We start from the raw sequence: 14,936 nt of genomic DNA, 5'->3' as shown, positions 1-14,936 counted from the left end.
CTCATTTTGTAATTTAATTTTCAATGTGGTTTAATTTTCAGGATGAAAAATATCTGCCCTTTATACTTATAATGAGTTTAATAAGTAAAAGTTCCATTCCTACAAAAATTTAGTACAAGTATACAGAATATATAAAACTAGTGATTATAACCAAAAACTTAAAAATAAATGTGATTACAAGATTAATTCAGTTTTCCACCTACATCTGCAATGATGCTCTATTCTTCATTTTAATAAAGCCAAATCTAGTCCTATAAATTTCAATATTCAGTAATTCAGGGAAAAAGTACAATTATTACTTCACAATTATGTTTGTGCTTTGAATTTCACTGACAATGTCTTTTACATTGTTAATTTAGTTAACGCATATCCTTCCCCCTCTATAAAAAGGTTATATTCACTATAACTTCTATTGGATATTCAATATTTTATTGTTATATGATTTCTACTTTCCTAGCCACAAACTATTAGAAAATATATATTGTTAATACTCTATAGACCTCTTTCTTTTGGCATAAAGAATGAAATCTACTAGTACTAAGTTCCAATTTCAAAGATGGGCCTCTATTCACAGTGCATCAATGACGGCTGCCCTCTGGAGGGAATCACCAGCGGGAGGCGATGCAAGCCCCCTGGCCTACCTACCTACAAGGGCTCCAGGCCTTGAGCCCCAGCATGGTGGTAAGTGCGGACAGTGAGTGCAATGCTTTGAACATGAGTGGACATATTCATCAATAGCAGAGCTGTTAAGTACACACCTTTTGGAGCTGGCAAGGTCTAGTCATTAAAACACATCTTTCAGTAGTTTTCCTCCCTCATCCACTAAATCCAATCTATGCCCAAAGCTCATCATTGTACCTCAGGAGTAAACCCTCAAATTCATGTATGTTGTGACAGTTTGAAGTTCTTTTATGAATCCCAAAAAGTAAAAGATTATAGTCTCAAAATAATCTATTCCTGTGGGTGTGGTACCCTTTGTTGCCTTAGATTCACTTGAGATGCCTTGATTAGACTGCTTTTGATTGGACAATGTCAGTGAGCCATGAGCCAGCTTGGGTCTCCACCATCTTGCTGGGTCTGATACAAATGGAGAGAAAGACAGACAGAGAAAAAGGAAGCTCCTATACTGATTCTGCCATGTGAGACAGAACTGTAGGAAAACAGGGAAGCCCTGAGGGCTGAGAGAGGAGCCAGAGTCTGGAACCAGCAGGGCACAGAGGCACGGAAGGAGGCCCAGGCTGAGCCCAAGGAGTAGCTCAAGGCTGAGGAGAAGAGCCATGCACCTGAGAGCTCACGGGTAAATTCAGGAAGGAAGCAGAATAGCGGAGACAGAGACAAGCCTAGGCCTGGCTGCCCTCAGCTGAGCTCGGACAGACAAAAGATTCTGAAAGCAGGGACCTCGGCAGAGATCACTCCCCATCTTCGCCATGTGGAAGGACCCCAGGATCAGCAGTAACCGGCTAGGGTGAGAAAGCGTCTCTGCTGATGCCTTGATTTGGACATTTCACAGCCTCAAACTGTAAGCTTTTACCCTATATAATTTTTCCAGCATGAAAGTCAGCCCATTTCAGCCCTGTGGCAAACTGACATATGTACACCCTATATCTGCTATCACTACCCTGGGCCACACCATATTCTTCGCTTACCTGGAACACTACCAAGTCCTCTGTTTACCCCTCCCCTTAGGTTATCCTTGAAGCCATCTGTTCTCTACAATTAGTGTGGGGGTCCAGGGTCCAGGCCCCCCACTAAGTCCTCAGCATGTAGCCGCTTGAGTGACCTAGACATAAGCTGAAGGTTACCAACCCTCCCTGGAGGGGAGACTGTCTTAAACCAAATCTCCTCTGAGCAGTAAAACTTCTTTCCTGTGATAACATCACCAAACTCCATATGTGCCGTCATGGGACCCTAACAGGAACTCTGTTCTCATACCCTATGAAATGTCCTTGTTCTGAAGCCCATTATATCACCTTTCATTTTCTCCTGTCTCTTTACAGTGGGCTAACTTCATTCATTCTTCGTCTGGCTGCCATCAAAGAAGTCTCTCCTCTTCGTAAGCCCCAATAAAGGTTATGTCTGATTCCCCATCCAGTGTGTTCTTCGGTCTTGTGGCTGCAACAACTCATGTCCTCCAGGAGGTGGGATTGGAACAACTGGCGAGTCACAGCCAGGAGACTGAAGGCCCACCGCAGCATTAGGCATGAGCTCAGGGAAGGGAGAACCCGTGGGGGGTAATCCTGGGTTGGGCTATAACGTCCATGTGAGGAGGGGTAGGTGACCTCCCGGATGAGTGAGGACCACAGAGAGAATATGGGACACCCTAAAAACTCTGGCAGGTATACTGGCTGTACTACAGCAGGCGCAGAGCAGTTGCACTTAAATAAGTAAAAGGGGGACCACCAGATAGTGGTGGCTGGTGCACGGCCCCTGTTAGGAGCCTTGTGGATGGCTACTGAGGCAGAACAAGCGGCAAAGGACTCTGTGCACTGCTTAGAAGTTTAAACTAGAAAGGGACACACACTTAGCACAGGCAGAGACGAAAGACTGCTTCACCAACTGTCTGCACTGAGTTAATGACCGGTTAGAAACCCTGGCTTGTAGATGTGCTTGAGCCAGGGGCTACAGGCTGCCTCAAGCCAGGTCCAAAGGATATTCACCATCCCCAGGGGGGACCCTAAGGCATGGGATCCTATGGACTCCTCCTCAGGTGAGGAGAAAGAGGAAGGCTGGGAGATGGAAGAAGAGGAGGCCCTGAGGTCTATATACAGGAAGTGGAAGGCGTTACAAGACCACACCCTGGGGTCCAACACTCCCAAGCCCCCGACAAGTCACATGTAACCATGAGGGATACACTGCTGCTGAGCTGGGCGACGTGGGGCAGGGGTACAGGCAGAGGTCTAGAGAGTTCCTGCAACTGGTTCCTAAGGTTTCGGGACACTGGAACTGGCATGTTACCGCTCACTCTTCTCGATGCCAGCATTTATACACCACCTCTAGCAAAATGAAAGCAGCATTGCTACTGGTACAGCTGGTTGATGGATGCAAGGCTGCCTGGTGAATGAAGGGGAGAAGTCCTATGCCAGCCCTTGCTGGCAATCCAGGGAAGAGTTACAGGGTGTTTTACAGAGATTGGGGATGAAACATGCCATTTATGCCACCAATTTTGTGGGACCTGACTCTGAAGCTTTTACTGCAGGAATGAAAGATACTGTGCTGCACACTGCTCTCCACCATTATTCCAGACCTCTGGGGTCAATCCGGAAGCCCCTAGGGGGCAACCTGTGTCGAGTGCTGTACAAGCTATAGCAGACTTAGGAGGATGAGAAAGGCTGCAGAGAACCGGGGCTGGGATCTGGGCAGCAGGGAAGATGCCCGGGGGCACCAAGGTTCGTGTGTCCCACAAGCCAACGTGGGCAGACCTTACTGCCATGGTACCAAGCTAGAAACCATAGATGAGTAGCCCAACATGGTTTTAGTGAGACTTTGGAGCAAGTTCCCCAAGCACAAAAGATTTACGAAAATGTCCCCTTAGAAAGCTGAGGGAGAAGGGAAAATGGGAAAATTCAGCCCCTTTTCATAATTGTGACCAAAATCCAAGGGGTACTCTCTTAGAATGTTGCCTTTGCCACAAACTCCACCCAGAGCCAATATGGGTGCTGGCCACCTCCAATTCACAGGCAAGTCAGGGTCACCCTCCCCCCACTGCCACCCCAACTCTAGGAAACTTGCGCTCCCCCAGCAGAAGCCTGGCAGGCACCCTGCCCCTACCATAGGGGAGGGTGCAAGATCCCTGGGTGAGGACAAAAACCAGGGACCCTGGGGATCATAGGCCATATGCAGAGTTAACTGTTTATTGGCCCCCTACTAATTAACCAAGTATTAGCCTTAGTAGACAGGGGAGTTGACTGTACTTTTAATTCATGGCAATGTAGGGCAATTCCATGGGCCAGTGCTGACTATAGATGGCTATGGGGGAAAACAGTTTATGCTAAGCAACGAAATTTAGTTTTACAAACCGGACGATTACCTCCCCAAAGATACACTGTATATATTTTCCTATACCTGAAACTATTTTAGGAATTAGCATTCTGCAGAATGCCACATGACAGCCCACCCTAGTAGAATTCCACCTCCCATGCAGAGTAATAAAGGCGATGCTAAGGGGACAAGCTAAACAGTCCCTGGTGAAGGTGCCCTTGCCCTGAAGGATTGTGGTGACCAAACAGTACAAACTCCAGGGGAAGGACAACAGGAAATTACTGCTACAACTAAGGAATTAGAAAGGGTAGGGATAATAATAACAACAACCTGTACTGACAGGTGGGCAGTGTTCAGAGGCCTTACCACCTGGATGGCAACGTGGAGACAAGAACAATGGACTGTCGTAGCCCGCTCTCTGCGGGCGAGAGATCTGTGGAAGGACGTCGGGGATGCCCCAGCGGCGACAGGTAACTTTCTATCACATCTCTGCCACTCCTTTAGCACCCCCCTCAGACTGTTGAGGCAGATGCCCTCGCAAAGGTCCAGAGCCACACCACTGAGACCCGAGAAGTGGCTGAGTAGCTCCACAGGAAAGCAGATGTCGTGGCTACCAGACCCTGTGGCACCTAGACCAGCAGTTCTAGACGCCTCCACTCACCATCAGCTCGGGGACATCTCCCACGAGTGTCCATCATGCTCTCTCCGGTGACTACAAGACCTAGCTCACTGGATGGGACATATAGGCCGAGGGCAGACCCCAGCAACCTGATGGCAAGTGGATTACCCAGTAGGAAAGGCCAACCAGCAGGTTACTATCCACTGCCTAGAAAAAGTAAGTGCCCTCTACAGGATGCCCGCCCAAATTCACAGTGACCGAGGACTCCCCTTACCGGTGACCTCACATAGCCTTGGGCAATGGACCAAGATATTGCTTGGTCTTTCCATTTAACTATACCCCCAACCAGAGCAGGCCTTACAGAAAGGATGAATGGCCTTTTAAAGGAACAAATAAAAGGCAATAAGGGACCTTTACAAAAATGGACTAAGAGGTTATATCTAGACTTAACCCATTTAAATTCAGTGCCTCCAGCTCAGGCCCTGCTCCAGTTGAAATGCCAGCAGCAGGACCGATGCAGGCATTGAGAATAAAATTTAAAGGGCCAGTTGCCCTAAGAGCCCAAAAGAGGAAGTAATAATAATCTGTTGGTGCCTATACCTCATACCATACAAATTGGGGAAGGGGTTCTCTGGCCATGGCACTGGCCTCTGCAGCCTCACTGGTTGGGCATCTTAAGCCCATGAGGAAGAAGAGTCATCAAAACATTGGTCTAAGACCACAGTCTGTACAAAAAATGCCAGTAAAAATCTATTAATAGTCCAGGGTCTCTTATTCCTGTTGGGACCCTATGTGAACTCTCCTTATGCCTAAACTAGTTTTTGATGTCACCATAAAAAGTTCAGAGAATTTACAAAATGAGAATGCATGGTACTGGAATCCTCATAGGACTCTCTCTACTTGGTATTTTGTTATCTCATCTTTTTGACATCATTTTATCCTATAATATTGCTTATATACTGTAAGACCAGCATGACATGCCCCTTATTGTCCCCCAAAAACATCTTTCTTTTTGTCCATTGTGCCCTAGCCAATACGTGTCTACAATGGGCTTTGGCAGTAACTCATGCCCACAATCGAACCCAATGCTGGGTTTGCAAAGAATGACCAAATAAAACTTATTGTTGTAATTTCAATTCCAGACAAATTTTCAAGAAGTTTCTATAGGGAAAACACTTCACAAACACTATTTAAAAACATGTGGAGGAATGTGGGAAGATAGAGTAGGAAGCTCTGGGAATCAGTCCCTCCACCAGAATAAGTATTGAACTGCCAGGAACTGTCTGAATCAGCTATTTTGAACTCCAGAGTCTACAGCAGCACTACGTAGCATCCAGGAAAGAGCTGTAGGAAGAGGCTAGAACTGTGGTAAGTGTCAGTGAATTTCACCCACCCTGTAGCAGCTGAAATGCCCCACTGCCAAGCCACACGGAGGGGCAGTGGGGACAGGTTCCAGGGAGAGCTAGAAGGACCAAGTCCTCCAGCATCTGGGCTGTGGGGTCTGACCACTGATCACTGTTTTTGTTTTTTTTTTAATTTCTCTCCCCTCCCCGCCCCACCCCGGTTGTCTGTTCTCTGTGTCTATGTGCTGTGTCTTCTTTGTCCGCTTCTGTTGTAGTCAGCAGCACAGGAATCCGTGTTTCTTTTTGTTGCATTATCTTGTTGTGTCGGTTCTCTGTGTGTGCAGCACCATTCCTGGGTGCTGCACTTTCTTTTGCACTGGGCAGCTCTCCTTAGGGGGTGCACTCCTTGCGCGTGGCGCTCCCCTATGCAGGGGCACCCCTGCATGGCAGGGCACTCCTTGCGCGTATCAGCACTGCGCATGGGCCAGCTCCACACGGATCAAGGAGGCCCGGGGTTTGAACCGTAGACCTCCTATGTGGTAGACGGATGCCCTAACCACTGGGCCAAGTCCACCGCCTGATCGCTACTTTTGATCAGCCATTTCAGGGAGCGGGGGGGGGGGGCTGGCTCTGAGGGTGCCATTGTCCCAACCCCCTCAGGAAAAGGTGGCAGTGGATTCTTAAAGAGACAGCACCTTTACCTCTCCTTTTCTTTTAACATTTCCCAAATGGGAGCAAAAATAGGTTTGGAAAAGTTACAAAGTGACTGCTCCAGTCCTCAACAAGGAAAACAAAACAAAACAAAAAGTAGCGATCCCAGAAGAATGGGAGAACAAGAATTATAACAACATAATACTCAGAATTATGTTTAAAATACTCATTTTAAAACAAAAAGACAAAAACAAAATCAACACAAAACACACAAAAAAACAGGAAAGTATGGCCCAATCACAGGAAAAAAGAATTTGCCCCAGAAACCATCCCAAGGGAACTCATATATTAGAACTACTAGTTAAAGACTTTAAATCAAATGTCTTAAATATGTTCAATAAGCTAAAGGAATACATACACAAAGAACTAGAAGAAATTAGGAAAACTCTGTCTGAACAAAAAAAAAGAGACAGTCTTTATAAAAAGGAACCAAACAGAAATTGTTGAGCTTCAAAGTACAGTAATTGAAATGAAAAACTCACTATAAGAATCCAACAGCAAATCTGAAGAGGCAGAAGACAGGATCAGAAACTTGAGGACAAGAGAGTTGAAATTTTCCAGTATGAGGAGCAGAAAGAAAATAAGAATGAAAAAAATAAACAGCCTGAAATACCTATGGGACACCATCCAACAAATCAATATACACATCACTGGCCTTCCAGAAGGACAAGAGAGAGAAAGGGGCAGAAAATGCACTTGGAGAAATAAAAGTATTTGATGAAAGACAAACATCCAGCAAGCAAAACAAACACCAACGAGGGTAAACTCTAAGGTATCTATACCACTACACATTATACTGAAATTTTCAAAATCCGAAAGCAGCAAGAAAGAAGCATCTTGCCATATACAAGGGATCCCCAATAAGATTAACAGCAAATTTCTCATCAGAAACCGTGAAAGTGAGAAGACAGTGGGATGGCATATTTAAAGTCCTTAAGAAGAAAACTGTCAACCAAAATTTCTATATATATGGCAAAATTATTCTTAAAAAATGAAAGAGAAGTTAAAACATTTATAGATAAAGCTGAAAAGGCTCATCACCAGAAGATTTGCCCTACAAGAAATGTTGAAGGGAGGCCTTCAGGCTGAAAGAAAAAAATACCCAGGAGTAACTTAAAGAAAAAGTAAGAAATAAAGAACACTGGTAAAGGTAACCATATAAATAAACATAAAATTCTGTATTATTTTACTTAAGGTATGTAATTGCTTTTTTCCCCCATCTATAACTTATCAGGCAAATGTTTAAAATAATAATGAAAATCTATGTTTATGGGCTTACGGTGTATAAAAATGTAATCAAGACAATAATGATATGAAGTGGGAGGGACAGAGATATACAGGAGTGGAGAGTTTATATACTACTAAAACTAGGTTGGTACTAGTTGAACTAAATTGTTATTAGTTTACACTGTTACTGTAATTACAACAGTAATTACTGCTAAAAATATATAGAAAAAGAGCAACAAAATTGGTACAATATAAAAAAATAACTAAATTTTTTAAAAAGGCAGTAATGGAGTAATTGAGGAATAAAAAAATACAAGACATACAGGAAAAAAAAAAGGTAAATGGCAGAAGTAAATTCTTCCTTAAATGTCAATGGATTAAACTAGTCTATTAAAAGGTGGCTATTGGCAGACTGGAAGAAAAAGCACGTCCCATCTATATGTGTCTGTAAGAGACTCACTTTAGATACAAAGACACAAAGAGGTTGAAAAGGATAATACATGCAAACATAACCAAAAAAATGGTAAATGGTTATATTAATGACAGAAAAAAATTTAGACTACATCAAGAAAGTCTACAAGAGACAAAGAAGGATATTACATGTTGAGAAAAAGTTCAATCCAGGAAGAAGATATAACAATTATAAACATTTATGTACCTCATAACAGAGTCCCAAAATAAATAAAGCAAAAATGGACAGAACTGAAAGTAGAAATAGTTACTTTTACAATAATAGTTGGAGATCTTAATACATCACTTTCAATAATTGAAAGAGCATTTAAGCAGAAGACCAGTAAGGAAATAGAGGACTTGAACACCATTAAACAATTATGCCTAATGGATATATATAGACTATTCCACCCAACAAGCAGAAAACACATTCTTAAGTACACATGGAAATTTTCCATGACAGATCATATGCTGGGCCACAAATCAAATCTTACTAAATTTAAAAATATTGAAATCATACAAAGTTTCTACTTAAACCACAATGGAATAAAGCTAGAAATCAGTAACTGAGGGAAACCTGGAAAATTTACAAATATGTGGAAATTAAACAACATACTATTACACAACCAATGAGTTAAGGAAATCTCAAGGGAAATTAGGAAATATCTTGAGAAGAATGAAAATGAAAACACAATATACCAAAACTTATGGGACGCAGTAAAGGCAGTGCTCATACAGAAATTTAAAGCTCTAAATGCCTATATGAAAAATGAAGAAAGATCACAAATCCATCACCTAATTTTATACCTATAGGAACTAGAACAAGGGGAGCAAACTAAACCCCAAACAGAAGAAAGGAAATAGTAAAAAGTAAAGCAGAGACAAAGGAAATAGAGAATAGAAGCACAACAGAGAAAATCAACAAAACCAAAAGTTGTTTTTTTTTTTTAAAGATCAGTAAAATCAATAAACTGTTAGCCAGATTGAGAAAGAAAGAGAGAGAGAGGACACAAACATTTAAAATCAGAAATGAAATTACCACTTAAGTGATCTTTTGGCTTAAATTACTTTATTTCAAAGGGAAAAATAAATTTACCTGTATCTTTTCTTAAAGATATTATCTTAAAACAATTTATTTCAATTATTCTAAAAGCTATTAAAAAGGAAGTACTTACACTTTTAAGAAGATTCATAATCAGTGAAGAAAAAGCATATTTAGAAGACATAAATGTCACTGGAATTCAAGTGTGAAAAATTAGTACAAAACCATTATTCAGTCCACTGACAAATCCCCTACATTAAGAATTGCCAGGCTCTATACCAGACCCTGAGAATACAAAGCTATGTATTAAAAAAAAATGTGATTAGTATACAAGGCAAGGGCTCTAAAACAGATACAAGGTGCTTGAGGTATGTGACTTTTAAGATCTGGAACAGTTAAGGAACCTAAAGTCTTACTAGGAAAATACAGTCCTCATGCACATGTGCATGTCATACATGACTACCAGCAGCCTCAGGAATGCAAATCCATGAAGACACGTTGAGAAACCCCATCTGACTTATATGGGGCAAAATGAGTTCATGTTTCATCAGGCTGATGACTGGTGTGCCAAGGGTTTTTGAGTTTCTCTGTTATGTACTCACATCTCTAACTCAAAAGATGTGGCTGGGTCTGTGGACAGGAAGCTGATGAGACACAGCCCCTGCCCCAGACAAGGCTCACCCCTACCTGAGACTTGTGAAAGCTATGTGGAAAGTGGAATCAATAAATGTGATAAACATAACAGCACAATGACCCAAATGCTCTGACCACGAAACTCCCAGGATAGGTTGGTGAAGAGCGTACAATTCATAGAATGCTTGCTATAATTCACTCCTATGACTGTCAATACACCTACCTTATTCAGATGTTTAAACAAAAAATACCTAGTAATTTACATAGCTCAAATGACACTATTCTTTTATTATTACTCTTCTATGAAGTATCTCCTGATAATTTGACAACAAAACTATTTAAATATTTATCATAAAATTTAAGATTTAAAATATTTTCATTATCTTCTACATATTTAAAAGGTATACAGTTTCATATACTTTATTAATTTCCTTAACAATGAAAAGAAATGGAAATATTAAAAATAATTAATAATTGGCTTGAAAATCCATTTTTCTGTAAATTGAAATTGATTTTTCTTTTCTGGAAATTTTTAACACATGAAATAAATGAGTCAAAAGATGAAATCCTCACTTAGGAATTAGAAGTTGATTAGTTTCTGTAGTTAAATCCAGGCTTTTAACTTTTCTTTCTTCCCTACTTTAGAAGGGAAATAGAAAGCAATAACTTTCAGACTGAATGTAACATATCTGTAAGCACAAGTTTTAGAGTTGTGCTTTTATATCTTTCCCTGTTTAAGAAAAGGTCATTATTTATCTTGCTCTAAATCCACTAGCTGGACTTTTATACTAATAAATAACTAATTAGGTCCACATAATTAAGCACTGTCAACCCAAATCACAATACAGCTATAACTAAATTTACATGGCATAAAAGCTGATGGAGTAATGAGGAAAGTACATTAGAATTAAGAAACTTCACAGTTTCAATTATCTATTTCCCCTTCAGTCCAAAATATAGCAACTATATCTAGGTACACTACAGATAAATTTAAAAAACATTTGGTGAATAATGATGATGATGATGATACCAGCTATGATTTACTGAGAATTTAACTGTACCAAGCAGCAATTCTAAGAGGTAGATACTATCACTAGTTTCTATTTTTAAAATATGGGAAAAGAGGCTGAGAGTTGTTAGGAAATGGCAAGGGTGGGATTCAAATTAATGCAGAGCTCCTAACCTCTCTGTTGTGGGAAAAAAAAAATTAAAGGTAAGTTTGGGATTTACAAATAACTGTGCTCTAAGAATTTTAAAATATACAAATTCAAATGCATTATATCTATTTCAATATTATAATCATGTCTATATTAAAATTATAGGAAATATTCCACCTTAAAAGAGCAGCTAACTTCAATATCACTAAAATTATTAATAGATATAAAATATTTTCCCAGGAGATGTTGTAATTAAAATATTTTCTATCATGTAAGAGTTTTAACCTTTCTCATAAAAAGCAATTTAAAACTTTCAAAGCAATTATTTTCATCATAACACAAGTCATTTTTAAAATAAAAGTAAAAAACCAAAGTTCTAGAGTCAGAAAATGTAAAGAAACTATAAGAAAACTGTAAGAGATTTTATTGAAATTATTCCAAAATTAGATTATTGCAATTATATGCCCTTTAATATTAAGTTTTTGGATTTTGGAACAATTGATTTGTTAAAGGGAATAAACTAAAGTTTGCACAAAGATCCAAACTTGGACTTACAAAATTATAAGTCCTGTTGTCATACTAAAAAATTAAAAAATTCCTGCTATAAGCATACCTTGGCAAAAAACACGGTGAGGTGAGTTTCACTGCCAACAATCCAAATAGGAAACTTTGGAGATTTCAAGTAAGAACCAACCTAGAACAAATATAGTAGGGAAAAAAAAAAAAAAAAAAAATTATACTGCCTATTAAATACATACTCACAAATATCTGAAGCATAACTAAAGTGTCCAATACATTAAATGGAAGAATGTATTATGGGCAAGTATGACAACTTGTATATTTTATTTTCTCTTTCTTTTCTACTGTTTAAACAGAGGTCAAATGTTGAATGTAAAAATGAATCATTCTCAGGTTTTGTACAGTTCCTAGTTAGGAAGACCACGTCTAGAATTTCAACTTGGTACAACAAACCCTGAAAATATGAACTTGATGAAAATTACTTTATAAGAAAAAATAATTATATATTAAACAAATGAGTGAATTTATGAATAAGGGAAAAAACCTTAAGAGCATCCCTGTCCTCAAGAAATCTAGAACAATGTGATAATCTATTAATTTCTCTTAAGAAAAATATATAATCTAAAACATTTAAAGAGTATAAAGAATACTGACGTCTAAGAGAGGGAAGAAGAGATGTGATGTGGGGGTACTTTTGGGACTTGGAGTTGTCCTAAATGATATTGCAAGGACAGATGCAGGACATTATATATCCTGCCATAATCCACTGAATGGACTGGGGAAGTGTGTAAACTACAAGGTAAACTATAATCCACGCAGTGCAGCAGTGCTCCAAAATGCATTCACCAAATGCAAGGATTGTGCCACAGTGATGGGAGAGGCTGACGTGGGAGGAGTGGGGGGGGTATATGGGAACCTCATATATTTTTTAATGTAATATTATTTGTGATTTATGTATCTTTAAAAAAAAAAGACAATTAAAAAATAATTTTAAATGTAAAAAGAAAAAAGAATACTGACATCTAATCTTTCACGGTGGAGGTAAATTTAAGGCCTTAAAATATGAATAGTCTCTTTAAAATATGTAAAAAAGCCATACTTGTTAGCCTGCCTACAGGTCTGGTCGATCCTCATTATTCGCAGAGTCCATATTCGTGAATTAACCTACCAGCTAAAATTTGTAATGCCCAAATAAGTACTTGTGACACTTTTATGGTCATTTTGCAGACATGCACAGAAAGGCAAATAATTTGAGTAGCTCGGTGAAAAATAAGAGTAGCCCAATATGCACATTCCTAGCTGTACGTTCTTATTTCAGCTCTCAGATTGTAAATGAGCGTCCTTTTCCTGATATATTTAGTGCCATACTTTTCACATTTTTATGCTTTCTGGGTGATTTTACTGATTAAAATGGTCCAAGACTAGTGCTAAGGTGATATCTACTGTTCCCAAACACAAAAAGGCTGTGATATGCCGCATGGAGAATACAGGTGTGTTAGATAAGCTTCGTTCAGGAGTGAGTGAGAGTACTATTGGCTATAAGTTCAATGTTAATGAATCAACAATTTATATTAAACAGAAACACACATAAAACAAGGTTATATATTGATTGGTTCATGAAAATGTTGTCATGAGGATCTTGTGGGAAACTAATCCTATACTTCCCCCTAGGGAAAATGATCCAGTATTTGCCAAGTTAGTGTTTGAGGCAATCTTATAGAACATAGCTACAGCAAATAACAAGAATCAACTACACTTAATTTATAACCACTAGAGTACCAAAACCTTGGGAAAATCATTTTGTGTCTGACTGAGAAAAAGAACAAATAAAATAGACTTGTGAACTCCAATCAAGTTCTACCATTTCATATTCTTATTAGGACAGAAACTGAAACTTAAAAATAACTAATCTTGCCAATCAAACTTGTTGAATTTTCTTTTCTTAGACTGCTGTAATCATTGGGAAATTTCAAGTTGTTACTTGCAGCAGACAGAGTCAGTTACTCTTTCCTAATCAGCAGGCAGCCCTGACACCTGCCCCGTGGAAATCATTCTTACCACTAGGGGGCGTCCATGGGCAGAAAAGCTAGCGTCTTGGTCCAATGAAGGAGATGAGTTGGATGTGCTAAGAGGGCAAAGGTGACCAAGGGGGTAGGAAGGATGGTTTGCGCACAGCAGAGTAATGGAAAAGAAAAAAGACAAAGAAAAAGGGAGAGCTCTCACCACAGTTTTTAGAGTTTAAGGGGATTTTAAATGTGAGCAGTGCAAGTCTTTCTGTTTATATGTAAGAAAACTGAGAGACAGGATCAGTGCCCTGAGTTCAAGCTGCTAGTGGGTATAGAGCTGGAATCAGAACTTGGGGTTCTGACTCATCTGGTGGCGTTCCAACACATCAAGCTGCTTCTTGTGGTGTATAGTATAGATGCTTTTTCCAATTCTCTTTTGAAAAAGCATGTGTGTGTGGGGCGGCACGTGTGCATTCACGTGTCAGTGAGCACGCCTGTGTACATGTGCTCATGGCATGCTCTAGTATATGCACAGAGACAAAAATTAAGGTAGAAAAAGAGAATAAAATTACAAAAAGTAGAGTCAAAGGGTAAATGAATGCTGAACTCATGTCAAAGGTGAAGGACAACTTTCAGTTGAAAATTAATGAAGTGTTAAGTTGCTAGTTAGGAAGTGTTACATGATTTGCTTTTCCTATTTTCTTGAATAAACTGACTTACAGTTTTATAAAACCTACTTGACTAATTTATTACACTTTTAGAAGCATGTGTAACATATCATCTGCTAGTTGTCATGTATTTTCAGAAACATACATTGCTTATTTCCCTATACATTAGTTAAGGTACTCAGTGATACCTAATACGCATTGGGCTTCATTAATTTTCAACTGAAAAATATCATTCACTATTACAATAGGAAATGCCCTAAGGAAGTTTGATCACCAAGAGCAAGGGGATGTTGAGGCTCATGGCTTGTAGCAATTTTGTGGAAACAGAACCTGAAAACGTTTCAGGTGTGGAGTGATGCAATACTAACCCAAATCCTATTCCTCATGTGCCATCTAAACTATAATTTGTCCTCCATATATACAATTTCCATACCGTTTCCTCCAGTAGCACACATACTTTTAGAATATATGAATGTGTGTGGCACTGGTTAACAAGCTGCCTCAGAAAAGCTTTAGTTTATACAATTAAAGTCACAGAGAATAAAAGAGTCATTTAAGCAAATGCTCACTACTGGTGAGTAAG

The 14,936-nt window shown here is 39.5% G+C and overlaps 1 protein-coding gene across 5 annotated transcripts in view; it reads right to left on the bottom strand.

The window, feature by feature from the left end:
* Positions 1-14,936, bottom strand: part of MINDY3 (MINDY lysine 48 deubiquitinase 3) — a 113,223-nt gene that overhangs the window by 45,448 nt on the left and 52,839 nt on the right. For 3 of the 5 annotated variants that reach the window (XM_012522709.4, XM_004451980.3, XM_012522707.3), the window contains exon 10: positions 11,774-11,854. The exons of the other annotated variants lie outside the window; for them this stretch is intronic. In XM_012522709.4, coding sequence (XP_012378163.1) covers positions 11,774-11,854 — 81 coding nt within the window. The remainder of the gene's footprint in view (positions 1-11,773; positions 11,855-14,936) is intronic. 5 annotated transcript variants of the gene reach the window in all.

Source organism: Dasypus novemcinctus, chromosome 5 (assembly GCF_030445035.2).
Source record: "Dasypus novemcinctus isolate mDasNov1 chromosome 5, mDasNov1.1.hap2, whole genome shotgun sequence".
Classification (NCBI taxonomy): Eukaryota; Metazoa; Chordata; class Mammalia; order Cingulata; family Dasypodidae; genus Dasypus; species Dasypus novemcinctus.
Note: the sequence above shows the minus strand (reverse complement) of the source record. Positions and strands in the feature narration are given on the sequence as shown.